This window comes from Primulina tabacum, chromosome 16 (assembly GCF_025594145.1).
Source record: "Primulina tabacum isolate GXHZ01 chromosome 16, ASM2559414v2, whole genome shotgun sequence".
NCBI classification, from domain to species: domain Eukaryota; kingdom Viridiplantae; phylum Streptophyta; class Magnoliopsida; order Lamiales; family Gesneriaceae; genus Primulina; species Primulina tabacum.
The window spans coordinates 37,178,537-37,202,495 of NC_134565.1; the positions used below are offsets into that span (position 1 = coordinate 37,178,537).

At 37.7% G+C, this 23,959-nt stretch overlaps 3 protein-coding genes across 6 annotated transcripts; 1 reads left to right on the top strand and 2 right to left on the bottom strand.

The window, feature by feature from the left end:
• Positions 1-7,235: 7,235 nt before the first annotated feature.
• LOC142529214 (uncharacterized) lies at positions 7,236-10,179 on the bottom strand. 2 transcript variants are annotated; one of them, XM_075634679.1, is made up of 3 exons: positions 9,962-10,179; positions 8,576-9,343; positions 7,236-7,758 (listed from the first exon to the last, which is right to left on the bottom strand). In XM_075634679.1, the coding sequence occupies exons 1-3, from the start codon at positions 9,973-9,975 to the stop codon at positions 7,443-7,445; spliced, it is 1,098 nt and encodes a 365-aa protein (XP_075490794.1). In that variant the 5' UTR covers positions 9,976-10,179; the 3' UTR covers positions 7,236-7,442. The 2 variants fall into 2 exon arrangements, with proteins under 2 accessions (XP_075490794.1, XP_075490795.1); XM_075634680.1 differs by having other exon boundaries at positions 8,576-9,332; positions 9,962-10,108.
• A 2,086-nt stretch (positions 10,180-12,265) lies between these two features.
• Positions 12,266-13,889, top strand: LOC142530213 (chaperonin-like RbcX protein 2, chloroplastic). 2 transcript variants are annotated; one of them, XM_075636015.1, is made up of 6 exons: positions 12,266-12,700; positions 12,773-12,879; positions 13,107-13,198; positions 13,424-13,481; positions 13,553-13,618; positions 13,695-13,889. In XM_075636015.1, the coding sequence occupies exons 1-6, from the start codon at positions 12,571-12,573 to the stop codon at positions 13,815-13,817; spliced, it is 576 nt and encodes a 191-aa protein (XP_075492130.1). In that variant the 5' UTR covers positions 12,266-12,570; the 3' UTR covers positions 13,818-13,889. The 2 variants fall into 2 exon arrangements, with proteins under 2 accessions (XP_075492130.1, XP_075492129.1); XM_075636014.1 differs by having other exon boundaries at positions 12,269-12,879.
• Positions 13,890-14,586: 697 nt separating this feature from the next.
• On the bottom strand, positions 14,587-23,809 carry LOC142530212 (uncharacterized). Of its 2 annotated transcripts, XM_075636013.1 has the most exons (9): positions 23,183-23,809; positions 22,039-22,435; positions 21,716-21,933; positions 16,472-16,567; positions 16,307-16,390; positions 15,737-15,971; positions 15,488-15,648; positions 14,925-15,203; positions 14,587-14,846 (listed from the first exon to the last, which is right to left on the bottom strand). In XM_075636013.1, exons 1-9 carry the CDS (start codon positions 23,558-23,560, stop codon positions 14,790-14,792), a joined length of 1,905 nt encoding a protein of 634 aa, XP_075492128.1. In that variant the 5' UTR covers positions 23,561-23,809; the 3' UTR covers positions 14,587-14,789. The 2 variants fall into 2 exon arrangements, with proteins under 2 accessions (XP_075492128.1, XP_075492127.1); XM_075636012.1 differs by having other exon boundaries at positions 21,716-22,435.
• Positions 23,810-23,959: the final 150 nt, after the last annotated feature.

The following is a 23,959-nucleotide window of genomic DNA, read 5'->3' on the forward strand; positions in this document are numbered from 1 at the left end:
GAACGACGTCCCAAATCATCCCAAACTTCTCCTAATACCTTAAAACACTCCCATAAATATTTCTTAGGCTTAAAATTTAGGTTTTCTGATAATTTCCTCAATTCGTTTTTAAATTTAGACGTACATCCTGGTTTTGACTCGTATTGACTCGAAACTTAACTAAACTTTACCAAATTTGAACCAAAGCTTAATAACACCTAAATAAACCATTTTCAACCCAATTCAAGCCGAACAAGACCTTCAATCATGCCTAGGAAGCTGCTGTATTTTTCTGCACAAGAGTCCTAGTTTTAGTGTGATTCGAACCTAAGCTAGCTTCGACCTCAGCCCCTTAGCCACACGACCAGACCCTTGGCCACCATCTTAAGACCCTAACCGGACCCTAGTTAAGCTTCTGGACAGACGCTAACCCGCCCAGACGTCGCAGCCCCCCAACAGCCGCAACCTCCCTAGCATGTGCGACCCTATAAGCGCGCGATCACCCTTGCCCTAGACTCTCTCATCGTGCAACCTGTATAAGACCCTGGCTCGACCCTCCTAAGACCCCTGGACATGCCCTTATCAGCAGCTACCGGCCGCATGCCCTAGGAAACCCTAGTCGAAGAGTTCAAGTCCCCAAGGAGTCTATTTTCGTTCATCCATGAAGCTCTCACGTCATTGTGCCGACTCCTAAGTGGCTCCTAAACCCTATGAAATTCATACCTTTTGGTGTCATTACCATGGCAGACCTTTTAGGTATCCTTAACATGAGTTTTTGAATCATAAAACATGAGTTATATGCATGTATGCCTATAAAAACGAAAATAAAAGTTGTGCCACATATTTTTCATGCAAAGTTTAATCAAACAAACATAATATGGTGTGAAAGATGTTTGAAAGAAAGTTAAGGCCGTGCTTTTGCATAATTTACACCCGGAAACAATTCATTGACACGTGGGACGTTGACGGAGCGACGGGGAGGGAGCTTTGCTGAATTTTTCCTTGCCCAAATCACATGAAGGTGCTGGTGTGTGATGTGTGTAGTCGTGTGATGGCTGATGAAGAGTCCTAGTATTTTTCCTTGTGGTGTGCGTGGGTTTTCTGTAGTAGAAATAAGGTTTTGAAGGCTTTTAATTTGATATATGTACTTGTGTAGCAAGCTAAGCCCATTTATCATGGTATATTAGGCCCATTAGACTCATTAAGTAATAATTAAAATATTTTGTTAAGTGAAATTTGTAAAAATATTAGCCGAGTTCTCAAAAAATCTTTATTTTTTTCGAAAATCGAATACCGTTTAAAAATACGTCTCGACGTATAAAAACACCCCAAAAGTTGTCATTTTCGAAAATATCATTTAAAATATACCATACATTAATAAATTAAAAATAATTATTTAATTAAAATATTTTCCCTCCTATGGTCCCCGGTCTCCGATCATCGATCGCCTCTCGAGAAATCTTTAAAACACGGTTTTATGCATTCTACTTGAAAACCATATTTTAAACATGTCAACCATATTTACTAGATGCAATTAAAACAATTTAATTAAAATATATAAAAAATTTGATAACTTGCATACGTATTGTTCACGTGGACCTTCAATTTTTTGGGGACGTTAGAATCCATATCTTTCCATTTATCATTATTCATACACGAAACATCTCTTATTATCTATCTCATCTTACTTGGGATATTGAGCTTTTGATACCACATAAATAAGGTATGATGTAAAATGGGTAACACACACGTGCATGAGTTTTTCACTGAATTTTTTGAGCTTTGAATTTGTGTGCGCTGTTGTGTATTTCAAAAAAAAAAATATGGAGCTTTGTGCCTTGATCACGTGTCGGATTTCCTCCCAGTGATAATATTAATCGAGTGTAGTAATCAGATTTTAAAAATACAAAAAAATATTCTTTGATTTGGGGGAAAACCGCGGATCATGCAGCTTTCAGCGAGCACACGTCACTGACACATGTCGACAAAGAACTTAATAAGTAGGGTCTATAAATAGAGCTCTCCCTTCATTCTGAATTCATCCATTCTTCGAGTTTTCTCTCATCTTATAAGCATTTGAATGCTTAGTTCTATAATATTTGTGAGGTGTTTGTTCTCCTGTATTAAGAGAGTGTGTGTTCTATTTGAAAATACAGTGAGTGAGTTCTATACCACAAAATATTATTGTGGAATTCTTTTCATCTTGTCCGTGGGTTTTACCCTAATAATTTTTAGGGGTTTTCTACGTAAATCTCGGTGTTCAGTTTATTCTTTATTTTCGGGTTTTATTATCTCAAATTCCGCACGTGTGACCAACAAGTGGTATCAGAGCATTGGTTTAAAATTTCTTAAAATTTTGAGTATGCTCTGTGGTTGCAGCCTAGACTGATCTTCCAAATCAGAAAAGATTTTTTTTGAGATTTTTTATTTAAGGCGAGATTATTTTGTACAGTCTACTAAAATTGTTGTAGACATAATGACGGAAAAGTACGAGATAGCAAAGTTCAATGGAAGCAATTTTATGCTGTAGAAAATAAAGATACAAGCAGTTTTAAGGAAGGAGAATTGCTTGGCGGCTATTGGAGATAGACCGGTGGAAATTGCGGATGATGGAAAGTGGACTGAGATGAATGATAATATTGTTGCCAATTTACAATTGGCTATAGCAGATGAAGTTTTGTCAAGTATCTCTGAGATAAAAACAGCCAAAATTATCTGGGATACTCTAACAAAGATGTACGAGGTCAAGTCGCTACACAACATGATTTTCCTAAAGAGAAGGCTTTATACTCTTCGGATGGCGGAATCCTCATCAATGACCAACCATATCAACACACTAAATACTCTATTTGCTCAACTCACTTCCATGGGGCATAAAATAGGGGAAAATGAACGTGCAGAGCTTCTTCTTCAAAGTCTACCAGATTCATATGATCAACTTATCATCAACATAACCAACAATATTCTTATGGGCTTTCTAAGATTCGACGATGTCTTAACTGCGGTTCTCGGAGAAGAAAGCCGGCGCAAGAATAAGGAAGATAGGTTGGTAACCTCGAAGCAGGCAGAGGCGTTACCGATGATAAGAGGAATATTTATGGACCGTGATTCCAGTGGGAGCCAAAGACGAGATAGATCAAAGTCAAGAAGTTAGAAGAAAAATATTTACTGCTTTAAATTTGGCGGTAAAGGGCACTTCAAGAAAGAGTGTACGAGTATTGATAAAAGTTCTCAAGGAAATGTGGCCAGTATTTCAGGCAGTGGTGAAATATTATTCAGCGAAGCAGCAACTGTTGCAGAATGCAGACACAAATTTTGTGACACATGGATTATGGATTCAGGAGCGACGTGGCAATGACGTCTCGGAGAGAATGGTTTGATCATTATGAACCAGTCTCAGGAGGATCTGTATTCATGGGAAATGATCATGCCTTGGAAATCGCTGGGGTCGGTACTCTCAAAATTAAAATGTTTGATGGCACCATTCGCACCATACAGGAGGTACGACATGTGAAAGGACTGACGAATAATCTTTTGTCCTTGGGGCAATTGGATGACATCGGGTGCAAAACTCGTATCGAGAACGAGATCATGAAAATTGTGAAGGGCGCGCTTGTGGTTATAAAGGCGGAAAAAGTTTCTGCAAATCTGTATGTACTTTTGGGAGAAACACACAAAGAGGCAGAACTAGCTGTTGCTTCAATTGGTTCAGGAGAAGAATTAACAGTGTTATGGCATAGAAAGCTCGGTATATGTTAGAACGAGGGTTGAAAATTCTCTCAGAACGGAAGCTGCTGCCGGGACTTACAAAAGTGTCACTACCCTTTTGTGAGCATTGTGTTACCAGTAAACAATACAGATTAAAGTTTGGCACTTCTACTGCCAGGAGCAAAAGCATATTGGAGCTGATTCATTCGGATGTTTGGCAAGCACCAGTTGTATCCCTAGGAGGAGCGAGATACTTTGTCTCGTTCATTGATGATTTCTCTAGGAGATGTTGGGTGTATCCAACCAAGAAGAAATCAGATGTTTTCCAGATCTTCAAAGATTTCAAAGCGCGAGTTGAACTTGATTCTAAAAAGAAAATCAAGTGTTTGAGTACTGACAATGGAGGAGAATATACCAGTGATGAATTTGATGCATATTGTCAATATGAGGGCATCAAGAGACAATTCACAACGGCTTACACATCTCAACAGAATGGAGTGGCGGGGCGGATGAACAGAACCTTGTTGGACAGAACAAGAGCTATGTTGAGGACGGCAGGTCTAGAAAAGTCATTTTGGGCAGAAGCAGTCAAAACTGCTTGTTATATTATCAATCGTTCTCCTTCAGTGGCGATTGATCTGAAGACTCCGATGAAGATGTGGACTGGGAAGCCGACAAATTATTCTCATTTGCATACATTTGGAAGTCCAGTGTACGTTCTGTACAATGAGCAAGAAAGATCGAAGTTGGATTCGAAATCCAGAAAATGTATCTGCTTGGGATATGCTGATGGAGTAAAGGGGTTTCGCTTGTGGGATCCTACTGTTCACAAGCTTGTCATCAGCAGGGATGTTATCTTCGAGAAAGATAAAGTAAAGGGAAACAAAGGCACACCGAATTCAGAAACTACTATTTTTCAGGTAGAAAATAAGACAGACGAAGGTCAAGTTTCTTGTGAAGCAGTACCAGAGCACGAAGAACAAGAACATGTTGAGTCTGAGGTTTCTAATGTGAGGCAGTCAACTCGAGACAGAAGACCACCAGTTTAGCTTTCAGATTATGTCACTGAAAGCAATATTGCATATTGTCTATTATCAGAGGATTGTGAGCCATTGAGTTTTCACGAAGCTACTCAAAGCTCGGATGTATCCTTGTGGATGATAGCAATGCAAGAAGAATTGGAGGCATTGGAAAAAAAATAAAACTTGGGATCTTGTTACAGTACCACGAGGGAGGAAAGCCATTGGAAACAGATGGGTCTATAAGATCAAGCGTGATGGCAATAACCAAGTGGAGCGGTATCGTGCTAGATTGGTGGTAAAAGGATATGCTCAGAAAGAAGGCATCGACTTCAATGAGATATTTTCTCGTGTGGTTCGGCTTACAACAGTCAGAGTAATGTTGGCATTGTGTGCGGTGTTTGACCTACATTTAGAACAGCTAGATGTGAAAACATCATTTTTTCATGGAGATCTTGAAGAAGAAATCTATATGCTCCAGCCAGAAGGTTTTGTAGAAAAAGACAAAGAGAACTTGGTTTGCAGGTTGAACAAATCTCTGTACGGTCTCAAACAGGCGCCGAGGTGTTGGTACAAGAGATTTGATTCCTATATCATGAGCCTTGGATACAACAGATTGAGTGCAGACCCTTGTACATATTTCAAGAGGTTTGGTAATGATTATATCATTTTGCTGTTGTATGTGGACGACATGTTGGTAGCAGGCCCCAACAAAGATCAGGTCCAAGGATTGAAGACACAGTTGGCTAGAGAATTTGATATGAAGGACTTGGGACCAGAAAACAAGATTCTAGGGATGCAAGTTCATCGAGACAGAAGTAACAAAAAGATTTGGCTTTCGCAGAAAAATTATTTGAAGAAAGTCTTGCAACGCTTCAACATGCAAGATAGTAAGCCAATTTCGACCCATCTTCCTGTTAACTTCAAGTTATCCTCCGAGATGTGTCCTAGCAGTGAAGCAGAGAGGATGGAGATGTCTCGAGTACCGTATGCATCAGCAATGGGAAGTTTGATGTTCGCTATGATCTGTACAAGACCGGACATTGCTCAAGCAGTGGGAGCAGTTAGTCGGTATATGGCGAATCCTGAACGAGAGCATTGGAGCACTGTTAAGAGGATCCTTAGATACATTAAGGGTACCTCGAATGATGCATTATGTTATGGAGGATCGGATTTTACACTCAGGGGCTATGTCGATTCAGATTATGCAGGTGATCCTGATAAGACAAAATCTACTACTGGTTATGTGTTTACACTTGCGAGGTGAGCAGTAAGCTGGGTTTCAAAATTGCAGACAGTTGTGGCGTTATCTACAACAGTGGCAGAATACATGGCAGCTACTCAAAGTTGCAAGGAGGCAATATGGATTAAAAGGTTATTGGAGGAGATCAAACACAAACAAGATAATGTTCCTTTGTTTTGTGACAGTCAGAGTGCCTTGCACATCGCAAGGAATCCAGCCTTTCATTCCAGAACTAAACACATTGGAGTACAATTTCACTTTGTACGGGAAGTAGTAGAAAAAGGAAGCGTAGATATGCAGAAGATCCATACAAAGGATAACATAGCTGGTTTTTTGACCAAGCCAGTGAACACTGAAAAGTTTGAGTGGTGTAGATCCTCAAGTGGTCTAGCAGAAACGTAAGCAGCAGGGAATGACAAGATTAAAAGGACGTGTGGAGATGTGTTTGATTCTCAATCAAATCTCCAAGTGGGAGAAATGTCGACAAAAAAGTTAATAGGTGGGGCCAAAGTTGGCAAATTTGAATTGCATACTTTGAGAAGAAAAAAAAACGTGCTGCAGGAAATTTCGTGGAAATAAGAACGCGTATTCACACTGACAGAGGCTCTATAAATAGAGCTCCCCTTCATTCTGAAATCATCCCTTCTTCGAGTTTTCTCTCATCTTATAAGCATTTGAGTGCTTAGTTCTATAATATTTGTGAGGTGTTTGTTCTCCTGTATTAAGAGAGTGTGTGTTCTCTTTGAAAACACAGTGAGTGATTTCTACACCACAAAATATTATGGTGGAATTCTTTTCATCTTACCCGTGGTTTTTACCCTAATAATTTTTAGAGGTTTTCCACGTAAATCTCGGTGTCCAGTTTATTCTTTATTTTCGGGTTTTATTATCTCAAATTCCGCACGTAGGACCAACAACACATAATATACAAAGGCGCGACTCAGCCTCGGTCTTTAACCAAACTTGAGCTGCTCGAGCAACATAACGATTGTTTAGAAACCAGAACACAGGTTAAAGTTATATTTCTTAAGTTTTTCTTTTAAGTAATTTATGTTTTATCTTTTAAGTAATTTATGTTTTAAAATATCATAAATTACTTGGTGAACACATGAACGAGACCTACACTACCATAGTCATTTCCATTCTCCCAAAACTATATCAGAGCTTTAGCAAGTTTAAACAGATGCTACTCAACTGATTGAATCGAGTACGAGATCATCAGTCCGTGTGAACCTAAGAACTTCATGAGCTTCATTATATGCATTTGAAGAATAATAAACAAAACCTTATCCATCGAATTTCGGACTCAGAATCTCACATATGTTATTGCATTATCAAGTGTAAAAATCAGAGTTGTGACACAGTTTTCATGATAACAAAATAGAATGAGTTATATAAGTCACCCACAACTTTTAGCTAAACAGAAGCACAAGGCTCCTACATTCTGCAACTCTAGCTATTTCTAAGCGCAAAAAAAACAGGGCCAAAATTTGTTACCGTCCCCTTGAAGCTGATTCGTTCAACTCTTCTGGCGATGATTGAAACAGCTCTATGTAACGACTACCAAGTGTCATCCTATCCTTAGCCAGTGCTGCTTTTGCTTCATCTGCACCAGCAAACTCCACGAAAGCTTCTCCAGTTGGTCGCCCTTCATAATTATAGGTGATATGGATCGACTCTTCTGTTAAAGTAAAATCCTTAAAGAAATCGATTATATCGTCCTTGCCAGCTGAAAATGGCAAACCCCTCATCCGCAGTACAGGCGTAGGCTCCGCAGGGTCCTTCACCTCAAAGGATTTTGGTAATATCCTGATAAACATAAGTTCCTATAACTTAATCTTTCAGGAGCATCTTGCAGACACAAGTCATTTGCACAAATTCATCACAAGGAAATTTAAGAACCTCGAAAGTATGAAAATTAAGAGAATGAGATGCATATAATTAGTACCACAATCCACCAAGAATATCCTAAAACAAAATATATTCCATGTATCAATAGCTTCCAAAAGTTTGAGACTATAGGCAGTCATTCACAAGATATTTTCCTGACCAAAAGAAATTTCAAAAACATTAACGACAGGTTGGAATTAATATTTGGAGAGTCACCGGAGAGAGATAACTAAGCTGAAGAGAGGGATAAAAAACATTTATGTAGATCATGTGACTTGAATAATTGAACTTAACATATGTCTGTATCAGCAATGATACAGACACAAAAGGCAGCTTGTAATTCCATTTCAAAGTTGTAGTCTTTGATGTTATTAGAATAAGAACATCGCTAAAAAAATAAATAATGCAAAAAAAAATTCTGTGAAATTGATTTCTCGAATCATACCACACATTGTGTCTGTCCAAGTAATAGAACATGTTCATGCAGACAATCTGAATACGACAAAGGTGACACACGAGATGGAGGACAACACCAGTGCCCCTTATTGAATACATAAAGGAATAAAAGCACAGAGAAGATATGCAACTAATACATACCCAACAGATAATCACACACATTTAATAAAGCTAATATGTACTAGCAAGATATATATCCAAATTCCAAATAACTAAAGAACAAAAAGTAGAAAGATCCTAAAGTGGCAGAAGGATAGAAACCAGAGTAAGAAATAGTTACCGCCCCCTTGAAATTGCTTCTTCCAACTCCTCAAGTGCAGCAGGGAAAAGTTCTATGTATCGATACCCTAGAGTCATCCTATCCTTGGACATTGCAGATCTCGAATCCTCAGGATTTGCAAATTCAACAAAAGCTTCTCCGGCTGGCCTTCCCTCAGAATTAGAAATTAAATGAATTTTATCCTCTGAAAGCACAAAATCCTTGAAAAAGTTCATGATTTCATCCTTGGTGGCAGAGAAAGGCAAACCCCTCAACCGTAACACCCCTTTAAATTCTGACAAGTCCCACGTCTCATCAGAAGATCTTGCCCTAGGTGCACCACGACGAGGTGAGCCACCAGGAGCATCAAAAACTTCATTAGCTACAGCCTTATAGTATTCATCTTTTCTGCTTCGAAAAACCTCAACATATCTCCTACCTATGTTTTGCCTGTTCCTCTGTAGCGCAAAATCAATTTGAAGAGGATAACCTAAAACACAATAAGCTTCTCCAGTGAACTTGCCACCCTTATGGACAAACAGAACATCAATAACATCTAAACCATGGAAGAAATCAACAATTTCAGCCTCTGCACAATCAAAGGGAAGGCCTCGCAGTCGAACAACAGGAAAAGGTGGGGGGATATAAGAATATGTGGGAGGCGGAGGCGGTGGAGCATTGTTAATATAACTTGTACCAGGAGCACCATAATATGAAGACCCCTGATCCATCAGCCGCTGCCGTTTCATACCACCCATTTCACGAGCATCACCAGTGTCTGCAAATTTACTTCATAGCCACACAAGAACAAAGGCATTCACCAGGTAAGTATTATATTAAAAAAAACATCATATAGAATCCTGTCCAATAATCATTTGACAAATAGCCAGTTCAACCATTTTTCCAACCAAGGGCTCCTCCCCGGGATACAATTATATCTTGATTCTTATTTTCTTCATAAAGATTCGTATTTCATACCCATTAATCAATAACAAGCTATCAAAAAGGATAATAACCAAACAACCTTCCTACTAGTGGTACAAATTCTAATATTGGAGCCCGAATTTAAAACATTAAAAATTGCAATTTATTGGGACATGGAACAATTATAGAAAGCAAAATTTCAGAAATGCAACAATAAGAAAGGAAAATCTAAATTAGCGAAATTTAAAACCCAAAATGACACGACAAACTGTAACAAGAAAAACATAACGCCAATACATATTTAAGCCGCGTCAACCAAAAAAAGAAATAGAAAAAATAAAACACATATCAGAGCAATTGCTGATTGAAGCAAATCGAACACCACGATAAGAATTCATAGGGTGAAGATTCAAAGTACTTTATATGAGCTAAAAATTAATACTTACACAAAATTAAACAGAATTCAAAATTGTTACTTCTTACCCTCGGTAGAACATTTTGAAATATTTCTGGGCTCTGCCGGAAAACTGAGAAATCAGGTAACAAAGCCGTGAATCGAGTGGAGAACGCGGGGCAAAGCCTTGACCAAAACAGTGTCGTTTTACCTTCAATTGAGAAAACAGTTATTAATAAATACCTTCAAATAAAAGTTTTTGAAAAATAATTTTAAGAGAGGGTTGGAATTATTTTTTTATTGTTTGTGTTTGATCATATAATTTTTTATTTATGATAAATAAATAATCATCTTTTTATAGTTTTAGGCCCGATACTATTTTATAATGAGCCCAAAAGAGAGAGCCTCCAATACTGTATTCAAAAGGCCAAGCCCGAAACCGAAATCTTGTTAATTATCAATACTAATATTTCAACCATGCGCACGGAGTGTTATTTTATAAAATTAACGATTGAAATTATTAAGTATTAATGTTTTGAATAATTATTTAAAATAATTGATATAATATAATGAATATATTTAAATTTTTAATATTATTATAAAAAGTTATCATATCAAAATATTTATGTCATTTGAGATAGCATTCAAATAATGATAACAATATTTTGTAATTAAATTGACTTATTTATTTTGTTTAAATAAAATTGTTATTAATAAAAATAAATAAAACAAGATATTTAAAAAATCATACATTATTTATTTATCAAAATTTTAAATAATAAATAAATATTTTTTCAAAATTCAATTTTTTGTCACTTATTCAGATGAATAAATTTTGATTAAAATTTAATTTATTTTTTGAAAATGTTAAAAATATTTATATTAAATTTTTATTAAGATACATATATTAAAGTTCTATTAAGATATATAATAATAATAACATTTCACAGGCAGTCAATAGACAAAAAATTAATGAAATTTTTAAAAAAAGTTGAAAAATTTAATATTATATTAAAATTTTTATATTTTATTTAATATGATATAGAGTATTAAAAATTAAATATATAAAATAACACACAACTTAAAAACATAACTGGAATTAAATAGAAAGATATAATCAATGCAGATACTTAAATGTAATTTATCTTTTTTGAATTTTTAAGAAGACAATTCAAGATATACAATATACATATGGTTTTGGAAGAAAACTACAATCCATTAATTCTTTAAAATTAAGGTAATTTCTAAATAATATGCATTTGGGATTAAAAAAAAATTATGATTATTAAATTGTAATTTTATGTCTATTGGAAAACCTTGTTGTAGTGATAAATTTTAACACTCAACCAATTTTATTTTTAGAAAAATTAAATAAACTAATTAAATATTATTTTTTTTTTTACTAAGTAATTTGGGGAGAAAATTACTTAAAATAGCAAAATGTATTTTTGAATGATTTACCTCATGAGTGATACTGAACATTGCAATCATTTTTTTAATTTATTTATAAAATTTTTATTTAAATTGATTGATATAATCAATGTAAAAATTTTAATATAGTTTACGTTTTCAATAAAGTTTAGTTTCAATTTGAGTAAAAAAATAAAAAAACATATAATACATAAATTACATTTGAATTATATAAAAATTAATTAAATTCAAAATTGAATTAAATGAATTGAAATAATCAATGCAAACAATAGTTGAGGTGATCATTTATTGCAATACATATATGTCAATATTCATGATATATCTTTCCTTTTTTTAGAAATGACATTTTGGCGAAAAATTACTATTTTTAGCAAAAACTCTGCTTTTATATATATAGATGATAAATTAATTTTTTAGTCTATTCAATTTCGGAGTTTTAACATATTAAATTGTCAAATTTTGATTTTGATACATTAAATTTTAATTTTTAGTTATTTTAGTTTAAATATTGACTTGGTGGTATTTGGTGATGTAAGACAAATCAATATTTTTCAGTATCACGTCTGTAATTTTTTATTAAAAAATTAATATTTTTTGTGTGCGAGTAATTCGAGAAAAGATAAAAAACAAACTTTGACTAGTGTTCACTTTATACACGTAATTCTACATTTAGGACGATGTATCATATTTGAAGGTTGTTTAAAAAATTAATATTTTTTGTGTGCGAGTAATTCGAGAAAAGATAAAAAACAAACTTTGATTAGTGTTCACTTTATACACATAATTCTACATTTAGGACGATGTATCATGTTTGAAGGTTGTTATAATTATATATATATATATATATATATTTCTCCCACCATAGAGAGTTTTTTATTTTTATTTTTATTTTTATTTTTATTTTTAGTTTTAGTATGTGGGAGAAATTTGGGCCTACTTTTTATTTGTTTATTTATTTTTTCTGGTCAGAGTTATGATCACCCTGTTGAACAAATCAGCGGCTCCTCCTTTCTATTTTCGCATTTGACCTGCTCGAACACGTTTCTCAAGAGCTGCGTAGTGAATTTGAACACCCTTTTGATCCACGTACATGAATCTTTGAATCCTACCAAACCTTCCGACTTTCTTGGATTCCCTTTATTTATTTCTTATTTTGCATTAGTGGGAATCTCTTATTATCTTGTTTTTTCCACTTCAAAACCCTTTCTTGGTAAATCAAAATTCAATCTATTTCTGGGACTTCAATTTTTAACAGGTTTTTTGGAGGATGGTGGGAGCTGTTTCCTTTGTGGGTCCATCGGTGGTTGATTCCCATACCACTCCTGGCTTGTTTTTGGATGCTATGTCTTCATGTAATTTGAGTGGTGGAGATTTGGTATTCCAAAGGAATTTGATTGGTAAAAATCATGTCCCTCGTTTGTCTTCGTTGGACTTGAGTAGCTCATTTCTTGATTGTTCTTCCATTAAAGCTCTTTCGGGTGCCAAGAATTTGAAGAAACAGAGGATAAATAAGAGTATTTTGATAGTGAATGAATTGGCTGGACAGTATGAAGACACCTTTGAAGACGTGAAGGCTGTAAGAAAAATATTTGGTTTAATTAACTACGCGAAAATTTGAAGATTTATGCGATAAATATGGTTTTGTGATTTTACTTTTATTTGGTCCAAATTTACAAAAGGTTCTCATTGTGATTGAATCTCCTTGAATTGTGTACTATCCTATCCATCTAGTCTAGTCTAGAGTTAAAACAGCAAATAAGTGACTTGAACGCGATGCAAACCAATCGTCTCTCTTTCGTGCAGCAAATTCTTACATATTTCACGTACAAAGCGGTGAGGACAGTCTTGAATCAGCTGTATGAGATGAATCCTACTCAGTATCGGTGGTTCTACGAGTAAGCACTTCTAGTTTGTTCGGGCTTCTGATTGTCTGCTCATCTTCACCATGCACTCGTAATACAAGTTCAACTCTCAAACTGTCAAGTTTGAAATTGTAGACGTTCGCAATTTGTTTTCGTGTGTATAAAAATGGCATTGTGTTGATGTGCATTTGCAAAATTGCAAGTGTTGACAACATATGTGCATAAGGCTGTTCACTTGATTACATTGTTTATTTTCAGTTTTGTCGCATCAAACGAGAATGGTTATGGGAAGAGCTTTATTCGCAACCTAGGAAAGGTTAAAAAAAATTTCATTTGAGGGCCTACTTTCTCTACTCGTGCCAATCACTGACAAATTGGTTGTAACAGGAGAAACATGACCTTGCTGAAAGAGTAATGGTTACTCGGCTCCACCTCTATGGAAAATGGATCAAGGTATGAGAAATGACTCTGATGCCTGACCGGTTCTTTGCATGTTTTGTTCAATGATTATATGCTATTTGATCTCTAGAAATGTGATCATGCGGAGATGTATGAGAGGATTTCAGATCAGAATTTGCAGTTGATGCGCGAAAGGCTTGTTGAGACTGTGATATGGCCCACAGATGACACGAGCTCGGAGGTGGTTGGGTGAAAACACGACCTTTACGGTTTCTGGCCTCTGGGTTGGTCTCCCTGAGGCTACAGATTTGTAAAACATTTTTTTTACATTGTGCTTCGATTCATATTCATATATTTGTATATAACGTTTGTTACATGATGTAAGAAGGTTCGGAGGGAACTCTTTAGAAATTGGTATTTCATTTGGTTGAAGCTTGTTCACGTATAGGGTAAGAAATAGGGTTTCAAAGAGACGTTCAGATCTTACCCACCCAAAGAAAAAAACCATTTAATATTTGTACTGTGAATGAAACTTGAGTACTGTACAATATTCTTTAAAACCTGTGATGTAGTTATCATCACGGTCATCAAACTAGTTGAGGTTGGTTGCATGAATCTAGACATTCCATATCGTGAGAGGGAACGCAAAAGGAAACTAGAATATTACACTGCTCTCAATAAAGAGAGACTTAAAAATGAGACTCCAAAACTGAAATTGCGGCTCATTCAGCTGGAAATACAAGTTAACCTAGTTCACCGTGATGCATGAAATCAACAAATCATATATGGCCAATGGAACGAAGTAAAAAGTCAGCCGATCTTGTCAGGAGGTGTGATGCCTTAAGTTGTATAGAATGCAAGAACGGGTTCAAATAACATAAGCAAAACTAGATACAGAATATCGCTAATGGCGTCGAAGGTCAGCCCAAATTTTGACATTTGACTAAGTTGCTTCCATATCATGATAGAAAGGGGGGCACATTAAAACATTAAAATCTAATTATTCACAGAAAATCAAAGCCTAAGTGAAACACAGTAGTTCTCAAGTAACATAAAAAATCTCATCCAGACATATATGCACAAGTAAGTTGATGCTAATTTGCATACCAGTTCTTAAATGTCCCTGACGAAGTGATACATGTTACAAAATTGGAAAAATGCACAAGCACCTTCTTTCACATTATTAGTTCCTTCACTGGTGAATTTGTTGTATGATTCTACAAATTCATGTTGATGCATCGCCGAACATCAGTAATTGTCCAAGAACCATTCTCACTCGAAGCTTCAATAAAGAATTGTGAAGATACTTTAGTTAACAAATTAAATAACACACACGATAACCTAGATTTTATTAAGTCACCTTTACATCCAGGCAAGGGTCATTGGTCATATTCTTTAGCGTTGAAATTATGCCGGCATTTTGCAGTTCAGTAACCCGACCACGTGCACCTGGACAGCTCGGAAATATTAGATTTACAATTGTCCAAATAGCAGCTGTTCTTAATCGGTAGTCAGTACTCTGCAAAAACTTGGTCAAAATTGATTCTGTGTCATTGCCTGCCGATGGAAAAAGTTGGTTCATTACAGCTTCTTTATGGAACTCATTGCCCGAAGCAACATTGCTGAGAGTGTACATGCCCTGGGAGACAAAAACGATCCCCACAACTCATGATGAGTAAAGACGAAAATGACCACTAACAATTCTCCTTCAATGTTTATAACATGCCCATTCCCATTACTAACACTGTCTGCTATATTGCATACCATATGAATATGAAAACTGCTCGTGATTACTATTTAGCTATCATAACATCATTGATTCTTGTGAAACAAAATGGAAGAGGGCCATAGGGGTGATATGTTACTGTCAAGCAACCACCTCCTAAAACACCTAAAACTGAGCATGGCAAATAAACACTTTACTTGAATAAGAACTTCAAATGCATAAGAGCTTTGCAATTGCCTTCCAATAGCATGCAGGAGAAGACTATCTTCCCCAAATACATACTCAATGGAATTTAGAGTACCACTGATGAGATTGCGAATCAAAGCCAAAGCTTGCTCCTGGACTGCGGCCTCCGGGTCTACCAAAATCAATGCATCAGCAGAAGGTAAAATATATTATCCTATATATTAATTAGTCCCTTGTACATCAGCAGAGGTAATAATTACCACTAATAAGGCGTGCTAGTGTGGACGTTGTCAATTCCAAAAGAATTTCTTCTTTACATCTGTTGTTTGCGAGGAATGTCAGATTCTTAAGGGCGCACACAGCATTGACCCTAATGGCAGATTCCATTGACTTTGAAAGCAAAACTAGCTGTTTCACACCTCCACTTTGTGTAAATAGTGATTTATGTGCCTTAAAATCAACAACCACATTGCTGATTGCCCGCAGAGCAGCAATCTGGAAAAAGTAAAATTTCAAGGAATTAGTATTTCACTAGCTTTGAGAACAAACGGTTATAAAAGCTATTTTGCATAAACATGGAAATAATTAAAGGGATTAATTTCTAGACTTCTCCTGAGACAGGCAAATAGAAGAAAATAAAACTACGTACGTATCTGACAGCAATGAAGCTGCTGAAAGCAGGACAAATACAACATCCAGAAAATCCATCCATATTAATTTCATTTGAGACAAACATGTGGATGAGAAGTGAGAACTTATGATACAGAGAAATCATAGCAAAAGGGGCCAACAAGCCACCTATGCTCAACTCATCAAGAAACAACTTTTACCTGGACTGACGTGCAGGAGTCACACAAAAGCTCAACCAAGGGAAGGGCGACAGTATCGTTCATAAAATGACCTGCACTCAAATTCTGAATAACATGTTGTTATTGAAGCCTACACAGGTGGTAATGAGATTCGGGCAACTTTAAATTCAAATTTGTGCAACAAACCTTCACAGAACGAGACACATTCTTCAGGAAAACGCAAGCTGCAGCGCGCACTTCAGCACTATCATGAGCTAGTGCATCTACTGCAAAATCTAACACCTGGACAGAAGAGTAGGCATATAAATGACAAGTTATTAACAACTAGGCTAACTGTCGATTATATCACTAGAAGTTAGGGATTAGTATCTTTGTAATCTAGGCTATGTTTAGCATGCGTATATTTTATTCTAGGTAAGTTAGCAGTTTCTAATTTTATGGTCTATCAATTAGGGCTAAACTTTAGGAGTCAGCTTTTATCCTTCCTGTCAATCTCTGTGTATATATATTCTCTTGGTTTAATCAAAAAAGGTGTAGAAGATTTCCTGATAATTTAAATCTTCATGGTATCAGAGCTACGGCTCTTCTCTCTCAAATCGCAATCTCCTCCCCTATAGCCTCATTCTCGTGTAGCCATCCTCAACCATGGTGAAACATGGCCTGGCTACCGAAACCTCAAAATCAGAAACTCTAAACCCTAGCCCCACCGAAAACAATTCCCTTGTCATCACAAGCCACAAATTAAATGGCCACAATTATCTTCAGTGGTCTAAGTCGGTTAGAATGTTTATTTGCGGTAGAGGGAAGGAGGAGTACTTGATGAGCGAGTCGGCCATCCCAGAGAAGACGGATCCAGGCTTCAAGAAGTGGAACATCGAGAATCACATGATTATGGCGTGGCTTATCAATTCTATGACAATGGAAATTGGAGAGAATTTCCTGTTATATGAAACAGCCCTTGAGATGTGGCAGGCCGCAAGGGAAACATACTCTAGCTCAGATAATACCTCAGAGCTATTCGCTGTAGAATCGGTACTATATGACTTGCGGCAAGGAGATCAGCCAGTCACTCTATATTACAACGCCCTTGTCCGACAGTGGCAGCAGCTCGATGCATTTGAAAGCCATGAATGGAAGTGTGCCGAGGATGGTCAGCGATTCCTCAAAATTCAGGAGCAGAAGAGGACATTCAAGTTCTTACTAGGTCTCAACAAAGACTTAGATGAAGTCCGAGGCAGAATAATGGGTGGAAAGCCACTCCTGAACCTGAGAGAAGCATTTGCTGAGGTTCGAAGGGAAGAGAGTAGAAAGCGGGTGATGATGGGCACTCAGAATAGCTCGGTCAGCGTAGAAGGATCTGCACTTGCATCATACGGTGCACATCCTGCCAGCCAACAGGATACTCGTTCTCAGCGCAAAACTCGACCATACTGCGATCATTGTGCCAAGCTAGGCCATACAAAAGACACATGTTGGAAGATTCACGGGAAACCTGCTGATTGGAAGCCTTCTAGATCGTTCAATGAGCGAAATAGCCGAGCAAATTCAGCCACTTCCACGGAAGTCACTTCATTCTCAAAGGAGCAGATCGAGGCCTTACAGAAGGCATTAGCCACCACTCTAACACACCACGATACCACGAGCCAACCTGTCAGTTTGCATGCAAATAAAGGTAACAAGTATTATGCTTTGTCTACTTGGAATACTCTATCTCGTCATTGGATTATTGACTCAGGAGCATCAGACCATATGACGGGAGACCGGTCCCTGTTTCAAGAATACCAACCGAGCCAAACCCAAGTGACCGTGCGGATTGCTGACGGTTCTAAATCCCGAGTTGCCGGGATTGGAAAAATCTGCCTAACCTCAACTCTCACCCTACAATCTGTGTTGCATGTTCCGAAATTAGATTGCAACTTGTTATCAATAAATAAGTTAACATCTGATCATAAATGCTCCGCTGAATTTTTCCAAAATATGTGCATTTTTCAAGAATTGGGATCGAGGAAGATGATTGGCAGTGCTAGGGTGTGCTCAGGACTCTACTTGCTTAACTCGCCAACGGAATCCACATCAAGCCATGTCACCCTTAGTCAGCCTAATCATGAGTCAATCAAATCCAAGGTTTCAAAATCTGTTTTAGTTTCTAGAGTCAATAAGGATACTGAAGTCATGTGTTGGCACTATCGACTAGGACATCCAAGTTTTTATTATCTTGAAAAGTTATTCCCTCAATTGTTTATGAATAAAAGACCACAACATTTTCATTGTGAAATTTGTCAACTTGCAAAGCATACACGCTCAGTTTATCGAAGCATTCCTTACAATCCATCGCAACCCTTCACTTTAATCCATAGTGACATATGGGGAGCATCAAGGATAGCTAATATAAATGGTGCCAAATGGTTTGTCACTTTTATCGATGACCACACTAGGCTCACATGGGTATTTCTCATGAAAGAAAAATCAGAACTTGAAAAAGTTTTTCTAGCATTCGAAGCCATGGTTCAAACTCAGTTTATGTCAAAAATCCGGGTACTAAAATCTGACAATGCCAGGGAATATTTCAACCTAATTCTAGGAGACTATTTCTCTAAACATGGGATAGTTCAAATCAGTTCATGTGTAAATACACCCCAACAAAATGGTATAGCCGAACGCAAAAATCGTCACCTATTAGAAGTTGCCCGATCCATTATGTTTTCAACTGGTGTCCCAAAATATTTATGGGGCGAGGCGGTGTTGACTGCTGCCTACCTTATAAATAGGATGCCATCTCGAGTCTTGAAGTTTGCTACGCCATATCAAACCCTAATCAAAGCTTATCCCCATGCAGCCATCCTATCCTCCAACTTACCAACAAAAATCTTCGGATGCTCCGCATTTGTTCACATCTATCCACACGACCGTAGCAAACTCGATCCTCGATCCACTAAGTGTGTCTTTATCGGCTATTCTTCCAATAAGAAAGGGTACAAGTGTTTTTGTCCTAGGACTAGAAAGATCTTTAACACTATGGATGTTACTTTTCTCGAAGAGACTCCCTATTTCACCAAAATTGTTCTTCAGGGGGAGAACTCGAGGGAAGTACAGCCTTGGTCTTGGGATTCTCTCCTCATTACTACACCAAATATGCCACAAAATGACTCGAATCCACCTGCTACACTTGTTGATGACCAGGTCCAATCCCCACAACCCCAGCCAGACATACAAGTATACACCCATCGGCCGAGACCCACTCCAAGAATAAGTGAGCCACTGACACATCCTACTGTTGAGCCGTCATCAAACTCGGTTCCGATTCCAAGCACGGAGCCACACACACCGGAACTTCCACCTCTCGAAGAGTCCGAAGAGTTACCTATTGCTCTACGAAAAGGTACCCGGAGTTGCACTAATCATCCAATACAGAGGTTTGTTTCCTATGGTGGTTTGTCACAGAAATACAGGGCTTACATCACAAACCTTGACACGGTACCTATTCCGGGATCAATACAAGAAGCTTTGAAGCACCCGGGATGGACTCAGGCGGTTCAAGAAGAATTGAGGGCTATGGAAAAGAATGACACGTGGACTATCACAAATTTACCTCCCGGGAAGAAAACCGTGAGTTGTAAATGGTTATTCACCGTGATGCAAGGCGGATGGAAGTGTTGAACGGTTAAAGGCCCGACTAGTGGCTCGTGGATTTACTCAATCCTAAGGAATCGACTATCAGGAGACATTCGCACCTGTAGCTAAACTTAACACCGTGCGAATTCTCTTGTCCGTGGCTGCGAATCTAGATTGGAAGCTGCAACAACTTGATATTAAGAATGCATTTCTTAATGGGGAATTGGAGGAAGAAGTCTACATGGAAATTCCAACCGGGCTTTCTGTCAATGAGAGTAGCAATAAGGTGTGTAAGTTGCTGAAATCGATTTATGGGCTGAAACAATCACCAAGGGTATGGTTCGGGAGGTTCTCTACTGTGGTAAAGGAACAAGGGTTTCAGCAATGTCAATCCGATCACACACTCTTTGTCAAACGATCTACCGATCATAGAGTTGCCATCCTCATTGTCTATGTGGATGACATTATCTTGACCGGGGACTATGAAGAGGCGATTGTGAATATTAAACGGTCATTGGCTCAGTCATTTGAGGTGAAAGACCTTGGATTGCTGCGGTACTTCTTGGGTATGGAAGTATCAAGGTCAAAGAAGGGAATTGATTTGTCACAACGCAAACATGTCTTGGATTTACTCAGTGAGACAGGGATGCTTGGCTGTAAACCAGCAAGTACTCCCATGGAAGCTATCAAACCAAGTGGAAAAAAAGATGAAGAGATCTTGTCCGATAAAGGGAGGTATCAACGGCTCGTAGGGAGGCTTATTTATTTGTCTCATACACGGCAAGACATCGGGTTCGCAGTGAGTTATGTGAGCCAATTCATGAACTGTCCCACTCAGAAACACATGGAAGTCGTATATCGAATTCTCCGATCCTTGAAGAAGTGCCCGGGTAAGGGAATCTGATTTGGGAAACACGAAGATAGAAGTGTTGTATTCCGACGCGGATTGAGCTGGAAGCCACACGGACCGAAGATCAACAACGGGGTATTGTTCATTTGTATGGGGAAATCTTGTAACTTGGAGAAGCAAGAAACAACCGGTGGTCTCCCGAAGCAGTGCAGAAGCTGAACTTAGGGCTCTAGCATTAGCTATTTGTGAAGGAATATGGATACGTCGTGTCTTGGAAGATTTGGGAATAAAACAGGAAGGATCAGTAACCCACAGATGTGACAACCAAGCTACCATTAGCATGGCGAAAGACCCGGTTCATCATGACCGTACAAAACACGTCGAAATAGACCGACATTTCATTGCCGAGAAGCTCAAGAACTCCGATGTTCAGATTCTCTACACACCTACTCGAGAGCAACTTGCAGATGTTCTCACTAAAGCCGCTTCTAGGTCCTAACTTTGATGAAATATGTAACAAGTTGGGCATGTACGATATGTACTACCCAACTTGAGGGGGAGTGTCGATTATATCACTAGAAGTTAGGGATTAGTATCTTTGTAATCTAGGCTATATTTAGCATGTGTATATTTTATTCTAGGTAAGTTACCAGTTCCTAATTTTATGGTCTATCAATTAGGGCTAAACTTTAGGAGTCAGCTTTTATCCTTCCTGTCAATCTCTGTGTATATATATTCTCTTGGTTTAATCAAAAAAGGTGTAGAAGATTTCCTGATAATTTAAATCTTCACTAACAATTAAGGTAAACCTTTTGCAGTATTCAAAGATTTCAACAAACTAATTATGCAATTTCTTTCCCTGAATTATTTCATAAGACAGACTAAACAGATAGAATAGATAACTCATACACCTGCACATAGGAGGAAACCGAAACAACAAAATATAATGTTTGCGTGAAACACTATACCTTCAAATGTAGTACCCTATTCCTGCAGCATTCCAACTTTGTGCATAGATCAGCCAGTGCCAATAGTATTCCTTGCAATCGTTTGCCTTGAAATGAACCTTTCTTCAAGTGTTCATGCATTTTTTCAACAGCATTGGCATCAAATGCTATTTTTTGCATATCCTCCTTTTCATTTATCAAACTAGACAAAAGAAAGGGAGATTCATCTCCAACTTGACCTGGATCATCAAGGAGATCAAGTAATATTTTTACCAAATTATTTCTGATTCCTATGTCTTGGAGATATGGTGAAACTGTGTTGCTTATGCTAATCAAACACATACAGGCTAACAATCTTGTTCGAGGATACTTATCCTTTGTTAGTTCAATCACAACATTCAGTGCTGTTCCATTTTCGGTTCCCACAAACTTGGAAGCAACTTCTTGATTATCCTTAATGGCAGCAGCCAGAGATTCTAAACTAGCATCTCTCTGAATTAGAGAACCTCCGAGAAGACTAACAAGCTTCTTAATAACTCCAGTTTCGCTCAGTGCCTGCTGTTCAACAATTGTTTGGCATGAGTGAGCAATGATACTTGCACCAAGACCAGTAACATTCTCATTCTCGCTGTTAAGCAATGAAAGGAGGAATTCCATGTTTTTCTCTTGAATAAAATCGTACTTCGGAGCCAATTTTGACTGATAAATCAATTTCAGAGAACGAGCACCAGCATCAACAACCTGCATTGAAAGTTCTAAGATAATAGGGTGATGATAAAAGATTGCATGCCAACACAAAAAAAGAATCATTTAATAGACAGACAAAATAGGAGGCCAGTCAGCACTTCAAACATGTGACCAATATTTCAAGATCTTAAAGTTCATGATCACACCTCTAACATTATCTTTTCTATCTTCAATGCATAGGTTCCATTTAGCAGAAAAATACTAACAAAAAAGAATCAAATGACAATTGAACTTTATTTTTAGTCACCACTAAAATAATTGTGCTGACATTTCACTTATATTATCATGCATTGTACATTTAAATGTGATGAGAATTGTTCAGAATTTCCTGCGTCCTAGTTCAAATGGAGGCGCGTAGGTAACAACAATCATTATAACATCAGCCGTCCAATTCGGTTTGAGGGGATACAGAAAAGTGATGACAGCTGCCAAACTTGAAGTACGTAAACACAGATTTTGAAGAACAGTAGCCCAGTGATGCTACAACTCAATGCATACATCTTTTGCTTAATACATTTACTATATACAAAATCATCTTACAAATTTCAACGTTGACTACATTTTTACAGCAACGGAAATTTCTGTGTGAAGAAAGAATAAGAAACAGCAGAGTTATAAAAGCAGCAAAAAGAATAAATTGCAAGGACAACACTGAATAGAGACAATAGCCCAAAAAAAGTAGTTAAATGTGTCATGAATTCACAATAATTAAGAGAAAAGCAAACGAGAAAAGAAGTATACCTTGTCATTGACATGAGAAATGAGACTCAACAAAAGGGGGAAAGCCCCCACATCCAAAACAGCCTTGACTCCAGCATCTAATCCACATGCAAAGCTCCCAATTGCAGCGGCCGACTGAATCAACACGGACTCGTGAAGCTCCCGAGCATCCCCAACGCTTCCTTCTGCCGCCGCCGCCGCATCGGAGAGAATAGAGGCGACGGAGGGTACGGCACCTAGCTTCAAGAAGGCAAGCTTCTTTGTACGATTGCCTATTATTTGGTTCTTCAAGTCCCTCAAAGCTTTCAGCTTAGCTTCGTACGGAGTGATTGCCGAATTTAGCCTTCCGATCAAGTACTCCGGATGACTGGAATGATTCGACGGCGCAGAGGTGGGCATCGTCGCCGATGGTTATATCGTGCAGGAATGCTATTGGTAGAAGCTTGGAATGAAATGCCGCGAAGGGCAATTGAGCTACGGCGGAGCCGCCGCGAGGAGGTTGAGATTAAGGGGGTGTAAGTTGTAGAGATGATCGAGGTTTCTCTGTTTGTTCCTTGGTGCTATTGATGTTTTTTGGCCTAAAATAGGGAAAATCGTGTTCCCTCATTGGATTTCCGCAGGTTGCCGTGTTGAGTTATAGATTAGCTCACACCGACTAAAGTACAAAACTGTAGAATTAATAACCGTACGTAAATGGCAATGGCTGGATTCGGGTCCAACTAATACAAACAAGGTGAGAACTGAGATTACACAACTGGTGACATTATTATTATTATTGTAAATATAATTAAACTTATA